The sequence below is a fragment of the Nanorana parkeri genome, unplaced genomic scaffold, assembly GCF_000935625.1.
Source record: "Nanorana parkeri isolate BGI_ZX_2015 unplaced genomic scaffold, ASM93562v1 scaffold314, whole genome shotgun sequence".
NCBI classification, from domain to species: Eukaryota; Metazoa; Chordata; class Amphibia; order Anura; family Dicroglossidae; genus Nanorana; species Nanorana parkeri.
Window position 1 is genome coordinate 1027676 of NW_017306582.1, and position 25260 is coordinate 1052935.

The 25260-nt window shown below is 45.3% G+C and overlaps 2 protein-coding genes across 2 annotated transcripts; both read left to right on the top strand.

The window, feature by feature from the left end:
• The first annotated feature begins 444 nt into the window (after positions 1-444).
• LOC108788236 (SRSF protein kinase 1-like) lies at positions 445-11985 on the top strand. Its single transcript, XM_018557972.1, has 11 exons — positions 445-493; positions 2877-2985; positions 3217-3304; positions 4251-4338; positions 5026-5132; positions 7256-7406; positions 8218-8312; positions 8871-8978; positions 9115-9184; positions 10816-10908; positions 11801-11985. Exons 1-11 carry the CDS (start codon positions 445-447, stop codon positions 11983-11985), a joined length of 1143 nt encoding a protein of 380 aa, XP_018413474.1.
• A 1056-nt stretch (positions 11986-13041) lies between these two features.
• On the top strand, positions 13042-23332 carry LOC108788233 (probable peptidyl-tRNA hydrolase 2). Its single transcript, XM_018557969.1, has 7 exons — positions 13042-13055; positions 14378-14497; positions 16369-16446; positions 17026-17100; positions 19640-19737; positions 20778-20892; positions 22772-23332. Exons 2-7 carry the CDS (start codon positions 14384-14386, stop codon positions 22859-22861), a joined length of 570 nt encoding a protein of 189 aa, XP_018413471.1. The 5' UTR covers positions 13042-13055; positions 14378-14383; the 3' UTR covers positions 22862-23332.
• Positions 23333-25260: the final 1928 nt, after the last annotated feature.

A 25260-nucleotide genomic window follows, 5' to 3' on the forward strand; every position in this document is an offset into this window, starting at 1 on the left:
CATTTCTATAATTCCCCACTAATGAAGGAAAAGATTTAAGAAGCTGAGTTCATCTGGAGAATCCCTCGCTGCTCCTTATTCTGAATCAGAAAGCCGCCAACTGTATTACTGGATGTCCGCCAGGGCACAAGGGCTAGGCAGGTCAGCTTGACATCACTGCCTTCTCCATTAGCACTTTCCTCACTGAAACATCTGAGCTTCCCCGAGCCAGAAGGAAATGCCAAACTCCTTTACAAGGCCTGGCACATCCCTGACTTGTCAGGGACCCGAGAACAGGTCGGAAGGGTCCTTGAGGACAAGGGGGGAGGGCATCGATAGACAGACATGGTAACAATGAGCTAACAGAATATCACATGAGGCTAAGTGGATGGAGAGACTAATGTGTACTAAATGCTTGTGTTTCAGGGGCAAGCATCCGGCTTAGAGGCAAATACAGCTTTGGCTATGTCTACTAAAGAGCTGGACCAGGAGAATCCTGCAGAATATTGCCAAGGTAGGTCCTTTAGAACACTTGGAGGTGATACATTGGCTGTGGGGAAATTTACTTTACTTGTAGTTGGCCCAGTTTAGGTTTTCACGGGATTGGATGTCTTTGCAAGCCATGAGCATCTGAAGATCTTGAAATTCCTCACGAGGTTTGCAATGCTTTCTTCTCCTCTATAAAAAGGCCTAAGACCAAAATTAATCTCGTTTGGATGATGTATTGAAAATGAGGAGGGTAGGAAAGGCTGGTATTGTAGGCTTAAAGTGACAATAAAGGATATTTTTTTCCCTTCCCCCCAATGTTAATGTTAGCACTTACCCTAAATGATGTCTCTTAATCCGATCTTCCTCTTCTTTCCTGATGTTTTCATCTGTCCCTCCAACAGTGCGGCGGCTCTCCGATCCAGCGCTGACTCCTCTCTGCTTGCAGGCCCTTCTGATCCCACGGTGTCTGCATGCAGGTGCATGCGTCCATAGAATTACCTTGCTTCTCTGCTCGTCTGCCGGCCGAGAATCCGAACTGCGCATGCGCCCGCCCCAAGATGCTTTGCGGCCGCCGGAGCAGTTTCGTTTTCTCGGACGGGAACGCGCAGTGAAAGCAAGATAAGTTTAAACCGCTGTTAAAACGTTTAAAAAAAAATCTTTTTGCCTATATCTACTGCTTGATAGCAGTAGATATAGGCAAAAAAAACAGAGGCTTTAGAACCCCTTTAAAGTGCATTTCCACTTTTGCAGCCAAATTGGGACAACACCTTCGTTATATCTATTACATGTTCTCATTCACATAGCAGAACTTAAAGAAATATTTACAAATGGCTGCTTAACATTTTAGATGATCTTTGCTGTAAATTCCAGAAACAAAAACTCTGACTTGGCTTTTCTTTGCTATGCAATGTTTATGAGGGGGCTAGGGAGTTGTGTTTACCATAAGAAACCCTGTCTGTTCTGTGCTGGCAGATCTCTATGATCAGTTGTAAACTAGATGTGCTGGGCTGCCTGCCCTAACAAAGGGTTAAAGAGGTTTAACTATTGTCTAAAGTTATGCTATGTGAATGGGAACATGTGACAAATATAAAGTAGGTGTTATCCCAATTCAGATGCAAAAGTGGAAATACACTTTAAAGGCATACAAATCTTTTTATTTGGTACATTATTTTAATCAATATCCTGTTTTTTTAATTTTATTATCAGTTTACAAATTGTCAAAAATTGTTTAAAAATGCATTTTGGTTATTATACACGTTTAATTTTTTTTCATGTTGTATTGCGAAGTGACTCCTGTAGCCTGCCGTCTCTCTCTATGAGGCGCAGTGACAGCTGAAGAAGGTGAACCTGTTTGTAAATAAACCTCATGTGATCTCCATGATTGGGCATTCACATGATCAGGAACCTCACTCATTGGTTTCCCATTATGCGTGTGGACCAGCAGCTGTCAGTGACACGCAGGTGCTCCTGGTTCTAAAACAGAATGTAGATTACCATTCTCACGACATGGGGAACTGTCCCTTCCCCTGTGGAATGTCTCTTGGCATTCTCATTTCTAAGGAAGGGCTATGGACCCTGCATTAGATGTGATGACATCAATGACCCTCTGATTACCAGGGCATAGAGCGGAAGAGGCTACGGGGGGCCAATCTTGGAACCAGCGGGAGCGGGGATCAGTTAAAGGAGAACATTGGGGTTAAGTCTTTTCCCCATAGTTCTCCTTAGGGTAACGGGAGGACACAAACTAGCGCCATCTGTAGCTCGCGGTATACTGAGACGCCGCAGTATACCGCAAGCAGCTGCTCACGGTATACTGAGACGCCGCAGCTGAAGCGGATCCCGACAGCCAGCTGTACCCGCCCCCTCCCCCGTCCGTTCCGCCAGTCAGCGCAGGCGGATCGGAGTGGGGAGGGAGGAATCCAGCCCCTCCCCTGTCACGGCAGAGAGCCGTGGCAGGATCGGGAGGTGAGGGAACGCCGGTATGTGTTTGCTCACCTCCCGATCTACTGAGCCGACCTGTGACAGTCTCATTGTCACAGGTCGGCTAGAACTATGAGGTGAGTGAAAATCACTCACCTCATAGGTCTCCTTTAAGTAAACTGCTTTAAACCCTTGCAGAGTAGAGGTAGCCCCACTGCAAGGGATGGGGGGTGTAACCAGAGATAGGCTTAATATAGAGTGCCTGTTGGGGCTGCTGATATACATCCAAGATGGCAGCACCCTGCAGCAGTCTTAGGGCTTTTGTATCTCTACAAAAGGGAGGGTTTACAGGTATGACTAAAATATATTAATTGCGCATATAAAGTTATGGAAAGTATTTGTAATTATTGGTCTGAGGACAGGGTCTCTTTCAAAGTCTACTTTGCTCTGTTTCATTGTATATCCCCTTACTGCCTAAATTCCTAAAGGAGGATACCACCCGGCACAAATGGGGGAGCTGCTGAACAGGAGGTACCAAGTCATGCACAAGGTCGGATGGGGCTATTTCTCCACGGTGTGGCTGTGCCGGGATTTGCAGTAAGTCGAACTTCTTGCATTCTCTATTCTTTTTGATAGCCATCATTAGTGTGCAGTTGCCCATACTACCTTTGCTGGCATTGGGTGTAACTTACAGCAGACAGGTAGACAAGGTGCTCCAATGCTGACCAGTCCATCCCAATAAAAGACAAACAATCCAAAATACATTTTCAGTCCTGATATAAAAAAAAAGATGTGATTGATTACATCTCCAATAATTTATCCTTCCAGGATGAAGAAGAGCGTTGCGGTGAAGATCTCAAAGAGCGGGAAAAAGTTTAATGAAGCCGCCGAGGATGAAATTGCGCTGCTTAACTGTGTAATAATGTAATGAGGGTAGATTGTGGGGTTCTAAGGACAAAATTGCTGCTGAAATCCAGATATTTTACACTTTGGCAGCTTTGGGGCATTTTTTAATCAAAAGGGGCTAAATCAATATCTTGTCATGGCGACGCCAACATTTTTATTCCTTAAAAAGCCCTCCGGTTGTAATGTTTGGAGCTTCCTGTAAAAAAGACCGGTCACTGCTGCTCTCTCCTTGTGCAGGGTGACTGGTCTTGTCTCCACCCCCTCCTGTAGTTTTCTGTAGGTAGTCTGTAGTGGATGGAGCCTGCTGGGCCCCTCCCACAGCTCTCTCCTCCTGCACAGATTATATACAGCGCAGTGATGATGCCACTGCTACTTTTACATGATAATAATCGATTTTCCAAAGGCATTTGGGGCACACAAACTGGAAATTATATCCTTTGAGGAATATATTTAAATGAAAGGTTTTTGCTCCTGGAGTTCAATTTTAAGCTTTAGTATAGTGCATTGTGTACAATTAAGAGAACACAAAAGGGGTTTATTTATAAATGTTTCACCCACGGGTCACACAACATGATAAACTATTTTTTCTAATTGGATCCAAGTGAATAATGTGTGAATCTTGGGTGAACGTTGTGTGAATCTTGGGTCCTTGGCTCATTTGATTTGTTTTTATCACTATGGTCAAAATCGATCATCGTTTTGCCCCCATTAACTATTGGAAATTCAAACGAATGTCTGAAAATGAATTTTTCCAATTAAATTCTTCTGGTGTATGGCCGGCTTTATTATAACTCGCGCAGCTTAGTGTAATGACGCCATGACGCCCCTTTGTCTTCTCTATACCCGGTTCACTCTCTACTTGTCTCACCTCTGTATTCATGTTTGCACAGTTGGTTGGGTTGTATAGTGAAGTTATAACATTTTCTTAAAACCAAGCCGCTATCTTTCACTCGCAGGTGAACGGCGCGCGCAAAAAGGAATCGCCGGGAGAAAACGTCATACGGTTTCTGCAGGACTTTAAACTGATCGGAGAAAACGGCCTCCATATCCTGATGCTTGCAAAGACAACTGATTCTGTTTTGTACCAACTTGTTATAATGTTCATCGAAGTTCATCATTGGTGAAGTGACACTAAACTCAGGAGTTTCATCTTAAAAATACATTCAAGTACCTTAACTATTAACAAAAATGCGGGGAATTTATCAAAACAGGAGCAAACAAAATCTGGAGCAGCTTTGCATGGCACCCAATCAAATTCTCTCGTCAGTTTGTTCAGTTAAGATTTGAAAATGAAAGAGAGAAGCTGATTGGTTGCCGTGCACGGGCTGCTCCAGATTTTGTCTGCTCCGGTGTTGATAAATTCCCTTTTGTGTATAACTCGGATGTAGATCCTCAAATCATCTCTGAATTGGTGCTGACACTGTCCTCCCTTCTGGAGGGTGGCTACTTTTGTTCCCCATGGTCCCTGCGTGTGTTGTAAAGTAATCATCGCGCCAAGATCACTCCTTTGATGGACTACAATCTCATGTTTAGTTTACTAATTTGTATTGTGATTGTAGTCCATCAAAGGAGTGATCTTGGCGCGATGATTACTTTACAACACACACAGGGACCATGGGGAAGAAAAGTAGCCCTCCTCCAGAAGGAAGGACAGTGTATTCTCTGTGCTGCCAGATATCTTGGCACTAAACATTTATTAATATTATTAAGAAGTCCTTAACTAGATTCAACATGTGTGCCTCGTGTTTGAGTTGCTGGGACCTTCTCTCCTACACTTGATGAGGAACCATGAGCCTAAGGGACTACCACTGAGCTGTGTGAAAAGAATTCTACAACAGGTATACCTTCTACAAATTTATCACCGTTATTAAAAAATAGCAACTAAAAGCACTGAGAAAAAAAGCGTCTTATAGCCTAATTTCCATAAATTGTTTTAATATTCATTGCAATAAGGCTTTGAGCTTGCCAGAAAATGTGACTCCCCAAGGAAGAGTCAATTCTTTGGCACTGCCCCATGCCTTCTTGAACCAGAACTGCTGTATTGATTTTGCACATCATTTGGACTCACAATGGACTCACAAAAATAGTTCTCGATGTTTAAACAGAATCACTTCATACATAGCAATTAGCACTTTTCTGATGAATGTCTTTCACATAAGACACGGAATTATATTTATTGCCTTTTATTATTGACTATCAGTATAAGAGGGCTGTTTTCCCATTGACTACCAGTATAAGAGGGCCCTTTTCTTATTGACTACCAATGTAAGGGGGCCCTTTTCTCATTGACTACCAGTATAAGAGGGCCGTTTTCTCATTGATTACCAGTGTAATGGGCCAATTTTCTCATTGACTATCAGTGTAAGAGAGCTGTTTTCTCATTGACTATCAGTGTAAGAGGGCCCTTTTCTTATTGACCACAAATGTAAGGGGGTCATTTTCTCATTGACTACCAGTATAAGAGGACTGTTTTCTCATTGACTATCAGTGTAAGAGAGCTGTTTTCTCATTGACTATCAGTGTAAGAGAGCTGTTTTCTCATTGACTATCAGTGTAAGAGAGCTGTTTTCTCATTGACTATCAGTGTAAGAGAGCTGTTTTCTCATTGACTATCAGTGTAAGAGAGCTGTTTTCTCATTGACTATCAGTGTAAGAGAGCTGTTTTCTCATTGACTATCAGTGTAAGAGAGCTGTTTTCTCATTGACTATCAGTGTAAGAGAGCTGTTTTCTCATTGACTATCAGTGTAAGAGAGCTGTTTTCTCATTGACTATCAGTGTAAGAGGGCCCTTTTCTCATTGACTACCAGTATAAGAGGGCCGTTTTCTCATTGATTACCAGTGTAATGGGCCCATTTTCTCATTGACTACCAATGTAAGGGGACCCTTTTCTCATTGACTACCAGTATAAGAGGGCTGTTTTCTCATTGACAACCAGTATAAGAGGGCCATTTTCTCATTGACTACCAGTATAAGAGGGCCATTTTCTCATTGACTACCAGTATAAGAGGGCCATTTTCTCATTGACTACAAGTGTAAGGGGACATTTCACTGACCTCCAGTGTAAGAAAGCACTACAGTTTTCCCTGACTCTTTAAAGGAGAACTATGGGGTTAAGGCTTTTCCCCATAGTTCTCCTTAGGGTAACGGGAGGACACAAACTAGCGTCCTCCCATCACCCTAGGCTCAGTATACAGCGAGCTGTAGCTTGCGGTATACTGAGACGCCGCAGCTGAAGCTGATCCCGACAATTATGCCGGGATCAACCCAGCTGCGTGACTGACAGCTGGCTCTGCCTATCTGGAGGCAGAGCCAGCTGTACCCGGCCCCTCCCCCGTCCGTTCCGCCAGTCAGCGCTGGCGGATCGGAGCGGGGAGGGGGGAATCCAGCCCCTCCCCTGTCACGGCAGAGAGCAGTGACAGGATCGAGAGGTGAGCAAACGCCGGTATGTGTTCACTCACCTCCTGATCTACTGAGCCGACCTGTGACAGTCTCATTGTCACAGGTCGGCTAGAACTATGAGGTGAGTGAAAAGCACTCACCTCATAGATCTCCTTTAAAGCTAATCTCTTTATTTCCTGCAAACATTCAAAGAGATTTGCAGGGCAATTGGCTATGTGAATTGTTTATAAATAGACCCCTTTAACACACAGATTAAATACATTTCATGGAACTGTTTTACTTGTCGATGGATTTATATTTCTGTTCATCCAGTCCTGAGATTTACAGAGCTCCATCAGACAGCACAGGGAGAAGGATGGCCTCACTTTCTATATTCATCTTAATGGTCCTTAAAGCTATATGCCGGGGAGCTGTAGGAGTCCTAGTGAGGTCTACAATGAATTTAATTTCAGTTAAAAAATAACAGTAGATAATAACAACAGTAATGCAATGTTTTTGTTCTGCTAAAACAATTTACTAGAATAATGTAAAAATTATTCTTTTTTTGTTTTGTTTTCGAAGGTGCTCCAAGGTCTGAGCTTTTTACACGTGAAATGTCGTATCATCCACACGGACATTAAACCAGAAAACATACTCGTGTGCGTGAATGAGGACAATCTGCAGCGGTACATGGAAGAGGCCGCCATCTGGAACCAAAACAGAATCAGCGAAGGTATTATTTATATTACAGCCACTGCAATGGACATATCACAGCCTCCAGCCAGGGCCGCCATTAAAAATAATGGGACACCGTACAGCCACCGTACTGCAACAAAATCATGGGGTCACCATACTTAGAGGGCCCCCGAAGACAGAGCTCCCCTGTGCGTTAATCACATGGTTCTGGTGCCATGCATTACAGTGCGGCAGGTGCGTTGCGCTGCCATTCATTTAAATGGCATTCCAAATGCACCTCCCAGCTACAATGCGTTTGACCGCACTGCAACACAAGGTAACACAATACAGTGACTTGCGGTGCAGTGGAAAAAAGTAGTGCATACTCATAGAGCCCATTCACACCTAATGCATTTGTAGTTACAGCACAGCTGAAGCCCCAAGGCTGCCTACCCCCAGCACTACAATGAGTGAGCGTTGTCACCCTAGAACAGGAAGTGTGTTATTGGCAGGATCACCAAAAAAAGGTAACAAAATGCAGCCACCACATCTAAGGATTGGTCAGCTGCATTATATAACATTTTTGTGTTTGAGTTTAGATACACTTGAGGGCCTATTCACATCGGAGCGTTGAGCGAAGTGCACGCAACCGTGTGTATAGCACACAATATTGCACAGTGCACATAGCTTGCGTTACCGTGTACTAGGTGCGTTGCATTGCCATCCTTTTAACTGGCACCCCGACACAGCTCCCGGCAGCCATACGTTACAGCGCAATGCATTTGGACTTGTATCACATTTTAATCCTTTTAAAACGGAATGATTGAATGTGTCCTCATAACGAGTCTGATGTCTTTGTATCATTTCAGGGGTTGATGCAAATTTTCTAACTCATCTGATTGTATCCGGAAACGTGGACATGCTGGGGATTAAAATAGCGGACTTGGGAAGTGCATGCTGGACGGTAAGTAGCCACATAATTAGTTATCTAGAATACAAGGCTCCTAATTCTGAGCAATTATCTAACGCCCCCCAACACCACCACCACCACCCATACAGAGGCGCACATATCCCCTCTGTATCCTAAGGTCATGCTCTGGTAATGTGTCCTTATCCCAAGATCAAGTCAACAGTCTCTTATACTGTAGTTCAGCTGAAATCTATGTAACAAGAGGATTTACCTGAACAATCCATTCCATTTAAATCCAGTCCGGGAAGGCCCTCCACTACATACCTGTTGGTGGCCCCGTTCACTCCTAGGCGTTTTGATGCTCAAAGCTAAGCATGACAAAACTCCCAACGCAATAAATCCCATTCATTTCAATGTCCCCTGTTCACACCTGAAGCTGTAAAACCCAGAACGCTGGAAAAGGTACACAAGCTTCTTTTTGGCGCTTCCAGCTATCATAGACTGTCCCCGTAGACTTAAATGGAAACCCGCAACACAAGTGCTTTGCACATTTCTGTGCGCGTTTTTGCGTGTGTTAGTCCATTGATGGCAATGTCTCTCAATCTTTTTCAGTATAAACCTTTTTCTGAAGAGATCCAGACGCAGCAGTACCGGTCACTGGAGGTCCTTCTGGGCTCTGGATACAGCACCCCGGCTGATATATGGAGCTCTGCATGCATGGTGTGTGCTCTCCAGTCTAGTAGAGAGATGGATAGATAGATAATAGATATATGGCATATGTCATATAGAAATGGAAAGAAGTTAGTCTGTAAAAGTGTATTTCTATATAGATTACAAGGGCTTTTTCTTGCTATAGGCATATGAAATGGCCACGTCCTATTACCTGTTCGAGCCACAAGCTGGAGAGAACTTCACAAGGAACGATGGTATGGATGCAATGAACAGTCCAGGTCACACTATGCTAGCAGCATTGCTCAGGTCACTGGTCAAACTTGTGTTGTCACATGGTGTCCAGTGGGTGAGAGGCCCCTTGCTCTTTCCTATAGAACTGTCCTCTTTCCTGGTGATAGAGTCAATCCCTTACAATTGATGCGCCTTGGTTAACATGGACAATGGCCACACTAAAAGGGTGCAGCTGGTGGCCTGTAAGTGATCCTGTCACTATAAAAAAAAATACAGAATGAGAGCCTGTCTGTTTTTTAGCTCCTTGGGGTGGAGTTTAAAGTTCTTATTAATGCAGAAGAATTCCTCAGGGGTGTGGTTTAAAGTCCATCTTTATGGAAGCAGAATTCCTCGGGGGTGGGGTTTAAAGTGCTTATTCAGGCAGTTGTAGTACTATTTTAGGTAGAGTCAGGAAGCCAGACGGCGTGTCATTACCCACCTTCGACTTCTTGATTGGCCGGGAAGCCGGCTCCAAGCTGTTTGGCCGGCTCAATGCTGATTGGCCAGGAAGCCGGCTTCCTAGCCAATCAGCATTGAGCCGGCCAAACAGCCTGGAGCCGGCTTCCTGGCCAATCAGCAAGGAGCCAGGTGTTTGGCCAGCTCGATGCTGATTAGCTGGGAAGCCGGTTTCCCAGCCAATTAGCAAGGAACCGTCTATTCAGCCAGGCTCGATGGTGATTGACCACGAATTCAGCTCCATGACGATTGGCTGGGAAGCCAGAAAGGGGGTCACACTAGTTGTTCCCCTACGGCACGGCCGGTCAGAGGAAATCTCCCTCTGACCAGAAGTTCCAGTATCAGGGGTAACGGAGCATACTAGTAGCATACTAGCATCGGTATTGGTGCATCCATAGTTCTGGTAATAGCTTCTAAGAGGGCGTTTCCCCGCTATATGGAGAGATTTCCAATCACTTCTGTCTCCGGGACAGGAAGTGATGGGAAGTCCCTCCAATGGCACACAGATACCACACACAAAAAAACCTGATGGGTTATAAGCATTCCCTACTGTGTCAAAAAAAAGTAATCATTTAAAATATTAATTTCACATCAATAAATCTAGAATTTCCTAAAATGATGTATCTTTTATATTCCCATTTTCACTTGCACACCAAATATTAGGATAAGAGTGTCACCACAAGGGATGGGCTCAGGTTCAAACCGAACCAAGTCCAAACCTGAGCAACTCTGAACACGGAAGGAGCTCCTCTGAACCCAGAAGGAAACACATTCTGCTGCTTTTTCCTGCCACCCTCTCAGGTGCAGCCCGGAATTCCCCTATTATTGACCTTATATGGCTGCATGGCCATATAAGGAAAATTACATTAGCACAAGCATCCCCCCTATTGTCTGCGGTCAGCTCCGGTGCGGGGGAATGCCCCAACTCACAGCTGCTTGAGCAGGAGGCCCATGTAGCTTTGGAGGAGCTCAGATTCAGGCGCGGGTTCAGTCCTAACCTGAGTCACCACTGTGAGCCTGTCATATGTCATGTACTGGGAGCAGGAGGTGGAAGTGTTTATGTCCTTTTCAGGATAAGGAGTAAAGTAATTAAATCCTCCCTCAGGCGTTCCCTGCATGGAAACGTTTACTAATAACCACTTTTATGTTTTCCGTTTAGATCATATTGCCTCTATGATTGAGCTGCTTGGGCGCATACCACCGAAAATCGCGTTTTCTGGGAAGAATTCATCAACCTTTTTTAACAAGCAAGGTAAATGCCTGGAAGTAAGAAATTGTTTGGAATTATAATTTGACTCTATGTTCATGCATTCAAATTATAATCCCAAACTGGACCTTCAATTACCCCTCCCAAATATTAAAGTGTATGTCAGGGCAAATAAAAAAAAAACAAATTCAGTACAACTCTGCAATACATGCTTTGTCCCTTTAAAAATGCTGTAAGAACAGAATAGTACCTGTCAATCAGCGGTGTCACAAGGGGGGTGCAGACACCATTGCAGGGGTGACACCAAAATGACCAATAAGTGGTTGTTAATATTTAGAATTTTATCCTTTGGGCGTTTGGAAGCCAGTGCAGGGATTGGCAGAGGGGGGTTGCAGACACTGAGCGGTTGGTCAGGTGGATAAGTCTGGCAGCACCATTCATGATAGACTGAAGGGGGGATGTGTGGAGGTCGGCCAATGAGGAGGGAGTTACAATAGTCGGGACGAGAGACAACAAGGGAGTGGATGAGTAACTTTGCAGTTTCATTGGTGAGGAAGGGGCGTATTTTGGAGATGTTGCGAAGGTGAAGACGGCAGGATTTGGATAGTGATTGGATGTGGGGAAGAAAGGTGAGGTCCGAGTCAAGGATGACACCCAGCACCCTGGCATGGGGGGAGGGTGGGATGGTTGTGTTATCAATCATGATCGAAAAGTTGGGGAGGGTGCAAAGGGGGGTGGGAATACCATAAGCTCAGATTTAATTTTAAGCACTCAGGTTTCCTAGGAAGAAGTGGTGGGACATAGTAAGGTCACCGGCACATCCGGGAAGTGTTGTTTTTTGTTGTTTTTAAAAAAAAAGTATATTGATTTAAATAAATGTATTTATTATTATTATTATTATCTTATCATCTTTATAAACAAATATCCTCATCTGCAGGTAACCTCCTCCGTATCCCGTACCTGTACCCCTGCGGCCTTTATGACACCCTGGTGAACCGGCACAAGTGGCAGAAGAACGAGGCCCTCGTGTTCACCGGCTTCCTCTTACCCATGTTGGATTATTCCCCCGAAAAGCGAGCTACGGCGGAGAAATGCCTCCAGCACCCTTGGTTACAATGCTGATACCCGGCCGACTTCCTTTATGTTTCTATTTTTGTACTTTGTATAATTTGATTAAATATTAGACATACCGACCCCATCCACCCCGGAATTGTTTCTTGTTATTTCTAAGAGTGCAAAATCGTTTTGATTTTCCTTCTAATAAATGATATGTTACGAGAGCAGGATTTCTAACTCTGCCTTACATGCAGTTTCTTTGGAAGAATAAGCTGTGTAATTTTTTTGCCCTGGTGATCGTTGTTATTAGAACAGAAAGTGATAGGAAGTACGAAGTTTTACAGTTGTCACCAGAGTAGGAGGGGAGGCGAAATCTTCCAGTGGGGACAACTGCTCTGGTGAGACTACAGAGGGAGGTGCTGAGAACAGCCAGTACTATAGGAGAGACCCTTTATGGACTACAGAGGGAGGTGCTGGGAACAGCCAGTACTATAGGAGACACCCAGTATGGACTACAGAGGGAGGTGCAGGAAACAGCCAGTACTATAGGCAAGACCTGATATGAACTACAGAGGGAGGTGCTGGGAATAGCCAGTACTATAGGATAGACCCTGTATGGACTACAAAGGGAGGTGCTGGGAACAGCCAGTACTATAGGAGATATCCTGTATGGACTACAGAGGAAGGTGCTGGGAACAGCAAGCACCAGAGTAGAGACCCTGTATGGACTACAGAGGGAGGTGCTGGGAACAGCCAGTACTATAGAAGACATCCGGTATGGAATAAAGAGGGAGGTGCTGGGAACAATAAGCACCATAGTACAAAGTATGCATGGACTACATAGGGAGGTAGTACCGTAAGAACAGCGAAGTCCCGCTCTGATATGTGCGCTCACACCTCCCGCCGGCAGGAGGTGCTCTTATCACACCGCACATCTCTTCTCTGTGAAGGCTGCAAACCTCTGCCACTGTTTCCGATCACGTGATCGGAACCTTCATTGGTGTATGAGCGCGCTCTCGTCTACCTTCTGTCTGTACAGTGCTGTTTGTCCGGTGCAGGTCCCGTAGGGTGTGAACGGGGAGAGGCGGCTGTTCTGTCACCCAGGAGTGCGGAAGAGGTGTCACGTCAGAGATTGGGGTATTGGATATTATCCCGGGAAGATGGGGTATCTTTTGATGTCATGGGGGGCGAATAAGGGGTATCCTGTGATGCTACGGGGGTGTCAAATAGTATATTGTGTTGTAACGGGGGTGCAGATAGGGTATATCTTGTGTTGTCACCGGGGTGCAGATAGGGTATCTGCGAGGGTATATCTTGTGGTGTCACGGGTGAGGAGGGGGTATCCTGTGATATCATTGTGGGGAGGAGGGGAGTATCCTCTGGGGTGAGGTGGGGGTGTTCTGTGTTGTCATGGTTGGGGGATGGAGTGCAGAGGTGTCACCTGTGGTGTCATGGTGGGTTCTGGAGGGACATCCTGTGTTGGGTGTGTGGAAGGGTATTTGGTGTCTTGGAAAAGTGAATGGGGTATCCTGGGAATGGGGTGTGTGTGCGCAAAGGTGATATCCTGCAGTGTTAAGCGGGAGAGGGGGTATCCTGTGGTGCCATGCGGTTTGTGTGCAGAGGGTATATACTATGTAGTCATGGGGCAGGGTGATGCAATATGGTATCCTGTGAAGTCAAGGGGGTGCACATAGGGTATGCTATGGTGTCACGGGTGGGGAGGTGGAATCCTGCGGTGTCATGAGGGGGTGCAGAGTGGGTATCCTGTGATGTCTTGTCAGAAGGATGGGTGTGTGGGGGGTGAGCTGTGCGTAGGGAGAGGTCATGGGGTGGGGATATCCTGTGGTGACTTGTCAGAGGGATGGGTGTTTGGGGAGGGGTATACTGTGTGGTCATGGGGTGGGGAAGGGGTTATCCTGTTGTGTTACGTGGCTTTTTGTTTTAAAGTGACCGGTATGGTCCTGACTTAGTCCCCCCGCTCGCACTGATGGCACTGAACTGTGTAACACATGGGCAGATTTGGTATTACATGAGCAAGAAGAGGTCAGCCAGGGCATAGCTGTATGGTTTGACCATGCAGCATATAAAATGATCACCCGCTCACCTCTGACTGGGCAGGTATAATATCTAGAGGTTCCTATGACTCTCTGAAGATTTCTCATTAGATGTTCGTTGTACACCCCTATACCTATAGCAGCCACAAGCGTAAGGATGCAGAGCATGTTGTACATGTGGCTACCCTGAATCCTGCTCATATCTCAGAACAGGCAATGATCAGCCCAGAAAGTCCAATCTAATTCATCAACTGTTCTGCTGGGAGTGATGGGCCGGGGCTGTGCCAAGGTAGCCATAACCTGGGAGATCATTGAAATAGACAGGCCATGCATCCAGTATGTCATCCCTGAGGGTACATTCAGATGTTGAGGTAGAAATATTAACGCATTGCTTTCATGCTCGCAGTGTCATGGAGGCTCATGAAGAGGCAGTGTCTGACGCTCCCCAGGAAGCAATGGAGGTCAATCCAGAATATCTGAAACAGTTGAGAGATCTGGATATTCCGGAAGAAGAGGCCAAGAAGGTAATGCCCAAGATGTGCTCGTTGCTGGTTGCTTCTAATTTGTTTTTATTCAGCAAGTCCCCATTTACACTTAAGGGATTAAAAGCTTGTTTCTAGAAGCCCAACAACGCTCGGCACAATACATACAGAGGAGAGACCGTTACAAACATCTTCGGACCTTGTTTACGTGGTCAGCAAAGGGGCAGGTAGAACACTTCACCATGGATTCATGATACCATGGCAAGTGATTTGTGAATGATATGCGCCGAGGGCAGAAGTGGGGTTATGCAAAGTAAACGCCGGAAAGCTTCTAAGATGGCGCCCGGTTCAGTGGTAGTGGGGAAGAAAGGGCCTACAACAAAAAACACACTGAGGGGGATTCGCTTAGAATGGAGCAGCTGTGCATGGCAACCAATCAGCTTCTAGCTTTTATTTTGAAAGCTTAGTGTTTTTCACGTTTGCAGTCAAATATGTTTGGTATGTGTTCCCATTCACACTGCATACCAAAAAAAAAATTTTTTAACCAAATTTATTACCTTTCTAATGTTTTGTTGCAGCAGGCAAAATGGCTGAATCCAATTCTTTTCTGAGCCCCTTCACAGTGACCTGTCCTTATGGAAAGACTAAGGGCAGGTCTGTGGAATGTGTTTCTCTCGTTAACATACAATGCAGGAACCAGGGTTGTAATCTTTCCACTCCTGTAACCACTCCCACAGGGATTCCCCCTCTCTCTATTCCTCCAACGCTCATTGGAGGGACAGACCGGGGAGGGGGCAGGCACAGCTGGCTCTAGAGAGGCAGAGCCAGCTGTCAATCATGCAGTGTGCTCTGCGCTGTCAGCTTTTAGTAAATGTACTCCTGTGACCCAAAAGAGAACTAAAGCCAGAATAAAAAAATTTCGCTTTAGTTCTCTTTTAACACAAACCCCTCGCAGTCCTTCCTGATGTTACAAAGGAAGAGAAGCCAACTAGAAATGTTATCAAGTAAACAGCAATTTGAACTGCAAGGAGCGTTTTTATTTTTGTATTTTAGCTTATACAATGTAAATGGGAACATGTGACAAATATGAGACAGGTGTTCCCCAATCCCAATTTGGCTGCAAAAGTGGAAATGCACATTAAAGGAGAACTATAGGGGTTAAGGCTTTTCCCCATAGTTCTCCTTAGGGTAACGGAAGGACACAAACTGGCGTCCTCCCGTCACCCTAGGCTCAGTATACCGCGAGCTGTAGCTCGCGGTATACTGAGACGCTGAAGCGGATCCTGACAATTGTGCCGGGATCCGCCCAGCTGCGTGACTGACAGCTGGCCCTGCCTATCTAGAGGCAGAGCCAGCTGTACCCGCCCCCTCCCCGTCCGTTCCGCCAGTCAGCGCTATCGGGGGGGGAATCCAGCCCCTCCCCTGTCACGGCAGAGAGCTGTGACAGGATCGAGAGGTGAGCGAACGCCGGTATGTGTTCGCTCACCTCCCGATCTACTGAGCCGACCTGTGACAGTCTCATTGTCACAGGTCGGCTAGAACTATGAGGTGAGTGAAAAGCACTCACCTCATAGATCTCCTTTTACTGAACAAGGGGAAGATAAAAGCTGATTGGTTACTCTGCACTGCTGCTCCAGATTCAATCTGCTCCACTTAAAGTAAATTTCCCCCTATGCTTCATAATATTGCTGTGTATATACTAAGCACTTGCTTAGCTTTGTCAGTGGAGTGCTCACTTTTTATGTTGGCGGTGTACAGAGTTTAATTCCACTTTTATATTCTTCCATTGAACCCTTGTCAAGGTTAAAAGTTGATCTGAATTTAAAAAGTGAAGATTTGATATGTTTTCCCTAAGCGGTAGGTAGGTAGCTGAGGGTGTGTAGGATTAACACTGACTGTTAATCTTTATTTAGGCTCTCTTTCTCACCGGGAACATCTCTGCTGAAGAGGCCGCCATGTTTTACTTTGAAAGCTTGGAAAACCACAATCTGGTAACTAAATTCAACTTTTATTTTTGTTTCATTAAAGTGACACTGAGTTCAGGAGTTAAACCTTAAACATTTATTCAAGAACCTGAACTATCAACAAAAAAGTATCTTATGTGTATCACTCAGCTGTAGATCCTCAAATCATCTCTGAATTGGTGCTGACGCTGTCCTTCCTTCTGGAGGGGGGCTACTTTTGTTCCCCATGGCCCCTGTGTGTGTTGTAAAGTAGTCTCCGCTCCAAGCTTGCTCCAGTGATGGACTTCAATCTCAATACAAATTATTAAATTAAACAAGAGATTGTAGTCCATCCGAGGAGTGAGCTTGGAGCGGTGACTACTTTACAACACCTACAGGGACCATGGGGAACAAAAGTAGTCACCCTCCAGAAGGAAGGACAGTGTCGGCACCAATTCAGAATTTGTGCTGAGGAAGCAATGTCTCTTCAAAACTGCTACTTTAGTATGTAAATCTGAGGTAGAGGAGGTCAGTGCAATGGTCTTTCCTAGTAGCAACAGAGCAGTAACGGTAATATCACCTCTGATGTTTGCTTGCAAGTACAGTGATGCTACTTCTCTTTGCCAGGTTGCAGATGAAGATGAATTGTATTACAAAATGGTCTTTGTGGTGAACATGGAGCTCCCTATGGGGGTAGGGAAGGTAAGTTTTTATTTTGTTCATGGACCAGAAAAGTACAACACTTAAAGGTTACGCCTTGTGTTTCTTCCTGCATTGCAGCATAGGTTTGAGGATTTAAAAAAAATGGGAAAGAATCACTAGCCACCAGTTGCCCCACCTAACCCTTACCCTGCCCCGGCCTTAACTCTGCCCCTGAACACACCCTCTTAAATAATCTTGTGATAATTCTCTTATATTATGATAGTTGCCGCTTGTAAACGGCAGATTAGGGATTCCTGCTGCAGGAAAACGCAAGTTCCTGACACAGGAATCTCTAATCACACCTGAAATATACTGTAGGTGTGAATGGGGCCTAATATACACATACACTAAAGGTGCTCATATACCTGCTGATTATCGTACGATAGTTGTGGGTGATCCCACGATCGTACGATAATGGGCAGGTGTATGGGCAGCGTGCAACGGATTCTACTGTAAGGTGGTACGACTTTAGTCTTCAAAACACGCTGAAAAACCTGTTGAAAATCGTACGATTTTTGGTGGCGTGGTCAGAAGACAAATGCCGCATGGGCCGGTGTATGCAGGTGCACACTGCCTACTCAGCACTGCAATCATCGGAAGCCCTCCCCTCAGCGGGAAGGGCTTGCGATCATCGCAAGCACGATCTACCTGTCCAAGATGGGCAGATCGTACGAGATTTTAATGACCTTACAACCATCGCACAACAAAAGTTGTGCGATGGTTGTAAGGTGTATGGGCAGCTTAAAGCACAATAGCGTACACTGCGGTCTGCATCCGACACAGATGCAGACCGTGGAGCTGCTCCCGCAAGTCAGGTACGCGGTTTGCGACTGTGTGCCTGACATGTCAGCTGGCTGTGGGCCACATAGTACCGGCTCGCGGGCCGGAGTTGGTCAGCGAGCCGGTACTTGGAGACCCAAATTTCCACTCGCCCTCACTTTATTTTTACCCACAAAATCCACACACATATACATACACACACACACACACACACACATACACATACACACACGCCCTTCAATTCACTTTGACACCAACCAGCGTGTAGCAGCTGTGTTTTAACCCCTTCATGACTGAGGCCCTTTTTTCCATTTTTGCACCCATGTTATATTCCACATTTTAGGCCTGAAAATGACGTAAAACCCCCCAACATTATATATTTTCTGAATGCCAAGACCCTATAGAATAAAATGGTGGTAGTTGAAAATTTTTATGTTGCGCAATATTAGCGCAACTCCTTATTAAACCCCAAAATTTAGTGACAAATTTAATTAAATGCCCCAAAACACAACAAATTACCCATTTTTTTAATGAAATATAAAAGATGAGGTTACAACGAGTAAAACGATACCCAACATGCCCAGTTTACAGATTGCGTGCGACCGTGAAACGGCGAAAAACTGCAGTACCCCAAAAAGTCAATAAAAGACACTTTAAAAGCCCCCACAGGTCATCAATTTAGAGATACCCCAAAATACTGGCCCTAGAATTATTGCTCTCACTCCGGCGTGCGCGGCGATACCCAACATGTGTAGCGCGTTCGTCGTTTTCATGCGTAGGCGCACCCGACGCGTGTTTACGTGGCGACGCGCGTGCTCGCGGGGGCGGGGTACTTTTAAAATTTTTTTTTTATTATTATTAGATTTATTTTATTTCATTTTAATTTTAAAAACTGTTTTTTTTTTTTTTTACTTTACTTTGACTGCTATCACATGGGGGGGCTTGCAAGCCCCCCCATGTAATAGCAGATGGTGGTGACAGGTCCTCTTTAAGGTGATGCTGGGGGTCCAAAAGACCCTCAGTGTCACCTTTACACTGGAAATAAGCTATTGAAGTGCAGATCGCACTTCAATAGCTTATAGCTGGGCTGCAGGAGCCCAGAACTGACAGCCCAGGGACCGGAAGTGATGCAATCTGCATCGCTCCCGGTCCCATAGAACGGGGAGGGGATCGATGAACGGAAGTTCGTCGACCTCCTCCCCAGCTCCCCGCGGACACAAAGATCGCCGGTCCCGGGCCCGTAGGAGGGGCAACGGAGCCCGGGAAGCACGGCGGGGGTGTCCGGCGGGGGGGGGGGCCCCTTCTTCGGGACGCAGAAGCGATCTGGCGACAGGTAAGTCGCCAGGATCGCTTCTGTTGTAAAGCCGACAGTCGGCTCTACAAGTTTAAACAGAGTCCCGGCGGCAAAAGTCGCCGGGAGTCTGTTTAAACAGCCCCGATGCTGGCGACGTACACTGTACGTCGTCAGTCACGAAGGGGTTAATAAATGTGGGTCCTGTTTAGTGTGCGGTGATGGATGTGATGATCGCTTTCCTTTTGGGTTTCACACATGATTTACAGTGCACAAATCACGCCCCTCCATTTCATCCATTGCTGGGTGATGGATGTAACTTCAAAGAAGTTGATTGTTGCCTCTGGGCAGACACTGATAGATGAGGGACACTGAGTCATCCTAAATGTGAGCTGTACAAATCTTTTGGAGGTGGAATAGTTAGTGGGGAACTGAGCCATTCCGTGGTTAATACAGACTCTTTCACAGGTTGCAGCACAGGTCGGCCATGCAGCAATTGGCTTATATCAACTCCTCTTGAAGAATTCGAAGACCAGAGAGATGGCTGACAAATGGGATGTGTTTGGGTAAGTCTGGTTAATAAAAAGGAGGCCAAGGCAGCAATCCTTACCGTGTGTGTTTCAAACAAGTGGGGGAAAAAATATCCATTGAATGATAGGTGCCCATACACCTTACGATTATCGGATGAAACTGCATCCTGCCCAGATTATCGAAAGGTTCAATCAGAGGTAGTTAAAAAAAAAAACACCTGGACGACTTGCGGTAATTGACCGCAATTATTTTCGTTTGCGCAGTGTTAATCGCACGACTTTTGACGGACGGAAACGCCAACAACCATGCGAACATCGTACGATCGACCAAAGTTTTCAAACATGCTTGACCGTCAAAAGTCGTACGATTGTACAGTAATGTCGGTCGGGCACTCTATTCACACGTTACGATTGTCATACGATAATCGGAAGTTGTATGGGCACCTTAACTCTCGGGGCCCATTCACACCATGTCCAGATCATCACCGGACCCAAAATGCATCCCTATGCTATTTCTGGCCTTTGTTCCCACCAGCGCACTCCAGACCAGACAAATACTGCTTGTCCTATTTTGCCTGGTCTGGAATGCACTGAAACGCACCTGTAAGACCATTTTAAGCAAAAAAAAATATTTCAAAACGCAGCAAAAACCCAATGCCCTGCGTTCCAGATCTGATCCGGAAAATGGTGTGAACCCAGCCTCACCTCTCCATACGACCTTACGTCACTTTCTGTTTAGTTAACATTCTTCAATCAGTCTCTACATCTTCGCTGCGAGTCAGCGAACAGTTCTATGGGTGTAGAGTGGACATCGTACTAAAAAGGTGGCCACTTTCGGTGTCACCATGGCTCATTGTGTGCTGAATGCACTATGACATCTGAGTTTCTGCGCATCTCCCTCCACCCATACTGCTTGATCGCATATTGGTAAAACGCTTGTGGCATGCACAGATTTGGCTGTTTGAGGTGAATCCTAAAGAAAACAAATACAGCATGTAATTTGCACTTTAATTTAAAGGGAGGATGATGGGATGTTTCTTTTCATAGATCATACATTTTATTTATTTTTTATACAGGGCTAAGAAGGTTGTCCTTCAGGGTGCCAACGCAGCTCACCTAATGCAGCTTCAGGCTCTGGCGATCAGTATGGATCTACCGACTTACCTGGTGCAGGATGCTGGTAGGACCCAGGTACAGGAAGAGGTCATTGGCAAGGCAAATAAAGAATATGTACATCATTATAGTATTTGACTCCGGAAACAATTAATTAGGACTTTAGATCCGATATCAGATATTGACCCTGCTGGCACACACGTTGGCAGATTTTTATCAGAACAGGCACAGGGGTTACATATAGAGTTTGTTAAAACTTGCTTGACTTCTATTATGTAATTACTCCCACCACGTATTGATGCTTCCTTCTCTGGTATTCCCTTGCTGCTCCTTCCTTTTGTCACGGCTTCCTCCAAAAAAATGCAGTGTAGTGATTGGTGACCTACCTCCCTTTGTTATGCAAAAGAGGTTGGGCCTAGCGATTTGCTGCTAGAACCGAGCATTGCATTATGGGAGGCTACATGCTCCCCCCCCCCCAATCCCTGTAAGTGCGCGGTATTTTGCGATGGAGTTGGGAGCAGACGGGGGTCACTGGAGAGGTGAGTATCGGGGTAGGGGTGGGCAACTTTACACAAATACTATCACTTCGCAGTGAATTGACAAACCAGTTTTAAGTGACTCTATTAAGCTGTCGGATATGAAGTGCAGGCTAATAGTCTAAATTTCACTGGCCGCCCACTTATTCCTATTGGTCCATCATAGTGATGGGTTCTCCCCCTGATTTTTAGGTATCTACAGAAGGCAGGCAAGGTTCATCGCTACCAGGAAATGCCGGAATTTTGTCTGTCAAGATGGCCTCAGGATTCAGCTGTCAGAGCGAGGTCTTAGTCTGCTGCAAGTGTGGGGACTAATTTCATTCGTGAAATTAGTCCCCACACTTGTCATATATTAGTCCTGTCATATGCTAAGGGTGGGTCCAGGGGCTATGAAGGACCTGGCTGTGCTATGTTAGGGGGTGACTGAGTTACTAAAGTGGCTGGACACAATTTCATATACAAAAATGGCTCCTACATTCCACCCTGGGTCTAGAGTCTGCTGGTATCAATCTCTACCCAAAATGCAAACATACCCAGATAACGGAAATTTGTATTACTTTAAAGCGAGGGACCTTTAATTCTTTAGATATATTGACGGGAATTTATCAAGACGGGAGTAGACAAAATCTGGAGCAGCTGTGCATGGCAACCAATCAGCTTCTCTTTCATTTTCAAATCTTAACTAAACGAACTGAAGAGAGAAACTGGTCACCATGGGCAACTGCTCCAGATTTAGTCTGCTCCAGTTTTGATAAATTCCCCCCATTATGTTTTATATAATATATCCTTTGCACTATAGATGGTTTTCATTGCTGTAAAAGCATGAGTGGCTGTAGATAGGCTGCAGAATGTACAAGTTTGTGGTATAGAGCTGGGGTAGGTAAACATCAGCCCCTCCAGCTGTGGTGAAACTACAAATTCCACTATTATTATACAGGATTTATATAGCGCCAACAGTTTGCGCAGCGCTTTACAATATAAGGAAGACATTACAATCGCAATACAATTCAAGACAAGATGGTAAGGAGGGCCCTGCCCCTGAGGGCTTACAATCTAAAAGGGAGGGGCAAGTGATACATGAGGAGGGAGCTGTGTGGGGATGAATTGTTTGAGAACGTGATGGTTGAGCAGTTAGGTTGAGGTGGGATAGTCTTCCCTGAAGAGATGAGTCTGTCTGCCTCTGGGATTGATGCCTATGGCTGTCAGTCTTGCAATGCCTTATGGGATTTGTAGTTGCACCACAACTGGAGGTCTGGAGTTTTCCTACCCCTGGCATAGAGTTTATTTGATGCTTTTAATTGAAAAGGGGAAAAAAGTTTGTTGTAAAGATTTCAGTGTTGATTTCTCTTAGAATATTTCAATACAATGTTTTATATATAGACTTAGCCTCTGACGCTTCTTACGGGTCTATTCCCTGTCAGATTGGAGCGGGCTCGCACACCGTCCTCGGCATCATGGGGGAAGAAGAGAACGTGAATAAAGTAACTGGCAAATTGAAGTTACTGAACTGAAGGCTGTCGACGTAAGCAAGAGAAATCCATGTGCTGGCAACGGAGGGAAGGCCATCACGATGTTCTCAGACACTTCCTTCTTAGCGCAGAGAAGCAGGAGATAGCGTCAGGAGCAGTCTTGTTGTAGCAGGCGATGCTTCACCTACACCACCTCTCGCACAACGGAAATGTAACAGCGATGGGAGTAGATACATGAACCTGCCAATAAAGAGAACTAGCGGAAGAGCGCAGCGGTCAGTGTTAGTATGTATCGGAAACAACGAGCGTCATTTATCAAAGCATCTAAAAATAGACCTGGTTGTATCGACCCGTAGAATAGAATCCAATCTAAGTATCCGTTTCATTGTTCCTTTTCACAGATCAGCAGTTTTGTCGCCCAGGTGAATTGCAGTTTGCTGATCTGCTTGAATTTTCTGCAGAACATCGTCTGAATCTAGGGGTTGCCATTCCACTGAGAGACTGCAAATCAATTCACACGTCTTTATTCTCTAGTATACGTTTTGAACCGGTCAGGGGCAAGCTAGAGAGTATGTATTGTAAAACAAAACATTAGATGTGATATTATGAACGTGTCTTAAATTTCTAGTTTGCGTTTTCAAACAAAGCAATTGTTATAATGGACTCTTTGCCGTAAGGACCGGTAAGCTGGAAGACTAAAGTGCTTTGTGGGAAAACTCTGCTGATGCTGGTCAAGACTGCATGTTGTGATTGTGTAACTCTGACAGTATATTTGCTGTGGGACCCAGTATTCTCTTACCAGCAACTTTAGACTAAAACAGGATTAAGTAGATCTAAAGCCAACCCCCCCATCCTGGAGACATAGCAGGAAGTGAGCGGAAATCTTCTATTGGTTATCACTGGAACAAGTGTCACTATTGACGGCTTTTGCCATTATTCATGTGGAAACTGGAGCAGTTGCCCATAGCAGCTAATCAACTTCTTTCTTCAGTTCGTGCAGTTAAAGTGACATTAAATTATAAAATGTATCCCTCCCCCCCACCCCACCCAAAGCTGGTGTAAGGACTTAAATGATGCCTCTTGATCTGTTCATCTTCTTTCCTGTAGTTTTCAGGAGTCCCTCCAGCACTGGTGCCGGTCTCTGATGTAGCACTGACTGCTGTGTCTTCCTGTCCCACGGTGTCGGGCTGCGTGCATTGACTTACCCGGTGTCTCTCCTCTTCTCCCAGCAAAAGATCTATACTGCGCTTGCACCCGCTCCATGATCCTTCGGCCGGTCGAGAATTTTTCAGATCTACGGACGGGAGCGACCGACGGTGACTTGTTTTTACATATATTTACTGCTTGCTAGCAGTCGATAAATGCGAAAAACCCCGAGGGTTTCATTATGCTTTGAAAATGAATGATGGAAGCTGATTGGTTGCCAGGGGCAGCTGCTCTAAATTTTGTCCCAGTTGTGATAAATTCCCCTCACATTGTTCTCTTGCTTTGTGATATATAGTTTAGGGTAAATCTCCCTAACAGGGGAGCACACACAGCAATATGAATCTGAAGAGGGCTCCAATCCTTCCTTCATGTCTTTTGGCTTTTAGATACACGTTTTAAGAAGTGTAAGTTGGCTGTAGTATTGTATTGTTTTACCGGACAGAAAGATGGCCATGTGCTGGCTAAATGTCTCGAACTTTATAAAAATATGTTTTTATATAAATGAACTTGTATTCCCTGCCCTTTAACGAGAATCACTGAAGAAGAATGAGGACTTGTGTCTGAGGAGGTTTTCATCCGTCCAAGTCAGTGTATATCTGGTTCGCGGTTGGTCATATCTAATTAGACTTGTCCGGTGATGTGAAGATGCTTCACCACTTCTCTAAAAACATTCCGTGGTTTCATTTGGATGAATGGTGAAATATATTCAACATTACAGAAAAGTCCAGTTAACGTTTCTGTATTTCTGTAAATTTCCAAAGCACAATGTAACATTTTTGGAAATGCTGCAAATGATCCAATAAATAAACATTCTGTTTTGAGATAAGTAGGCAATGTTTTCATGATGGTAATCAGAGCCTTGGTTCTCAACAGGTGGGTCATGACCCAAAAGTGGGTCTCGACCCCGTGTTCAGTGGGTCACTGCATGCCTTCCACTTTTCTAGGTGAGAGGCTCCTCAGCCTCCCCCTGGTGCAGCACTGTCAGTTCATGCGCCAAGCAGCCATTCAAAATATGCTGCCTGGTGCCGAGTATCAGCTTGAGATGGGGCTATGGCCACAAGGGAGCTCCATCCATAAGTCCATTGGTTACAGCTCCCTCACGTGTCCTGTAGAGGTGCCTGGACCACAGTGACATCACACTCTGGATCCCGCCACCTCTACAGGGTGTGCAAGGGAGCTGTACAAGCAATGCACATATGGATGGAGCTCTGTCAAAGCAGCCCACCTGGACCCCA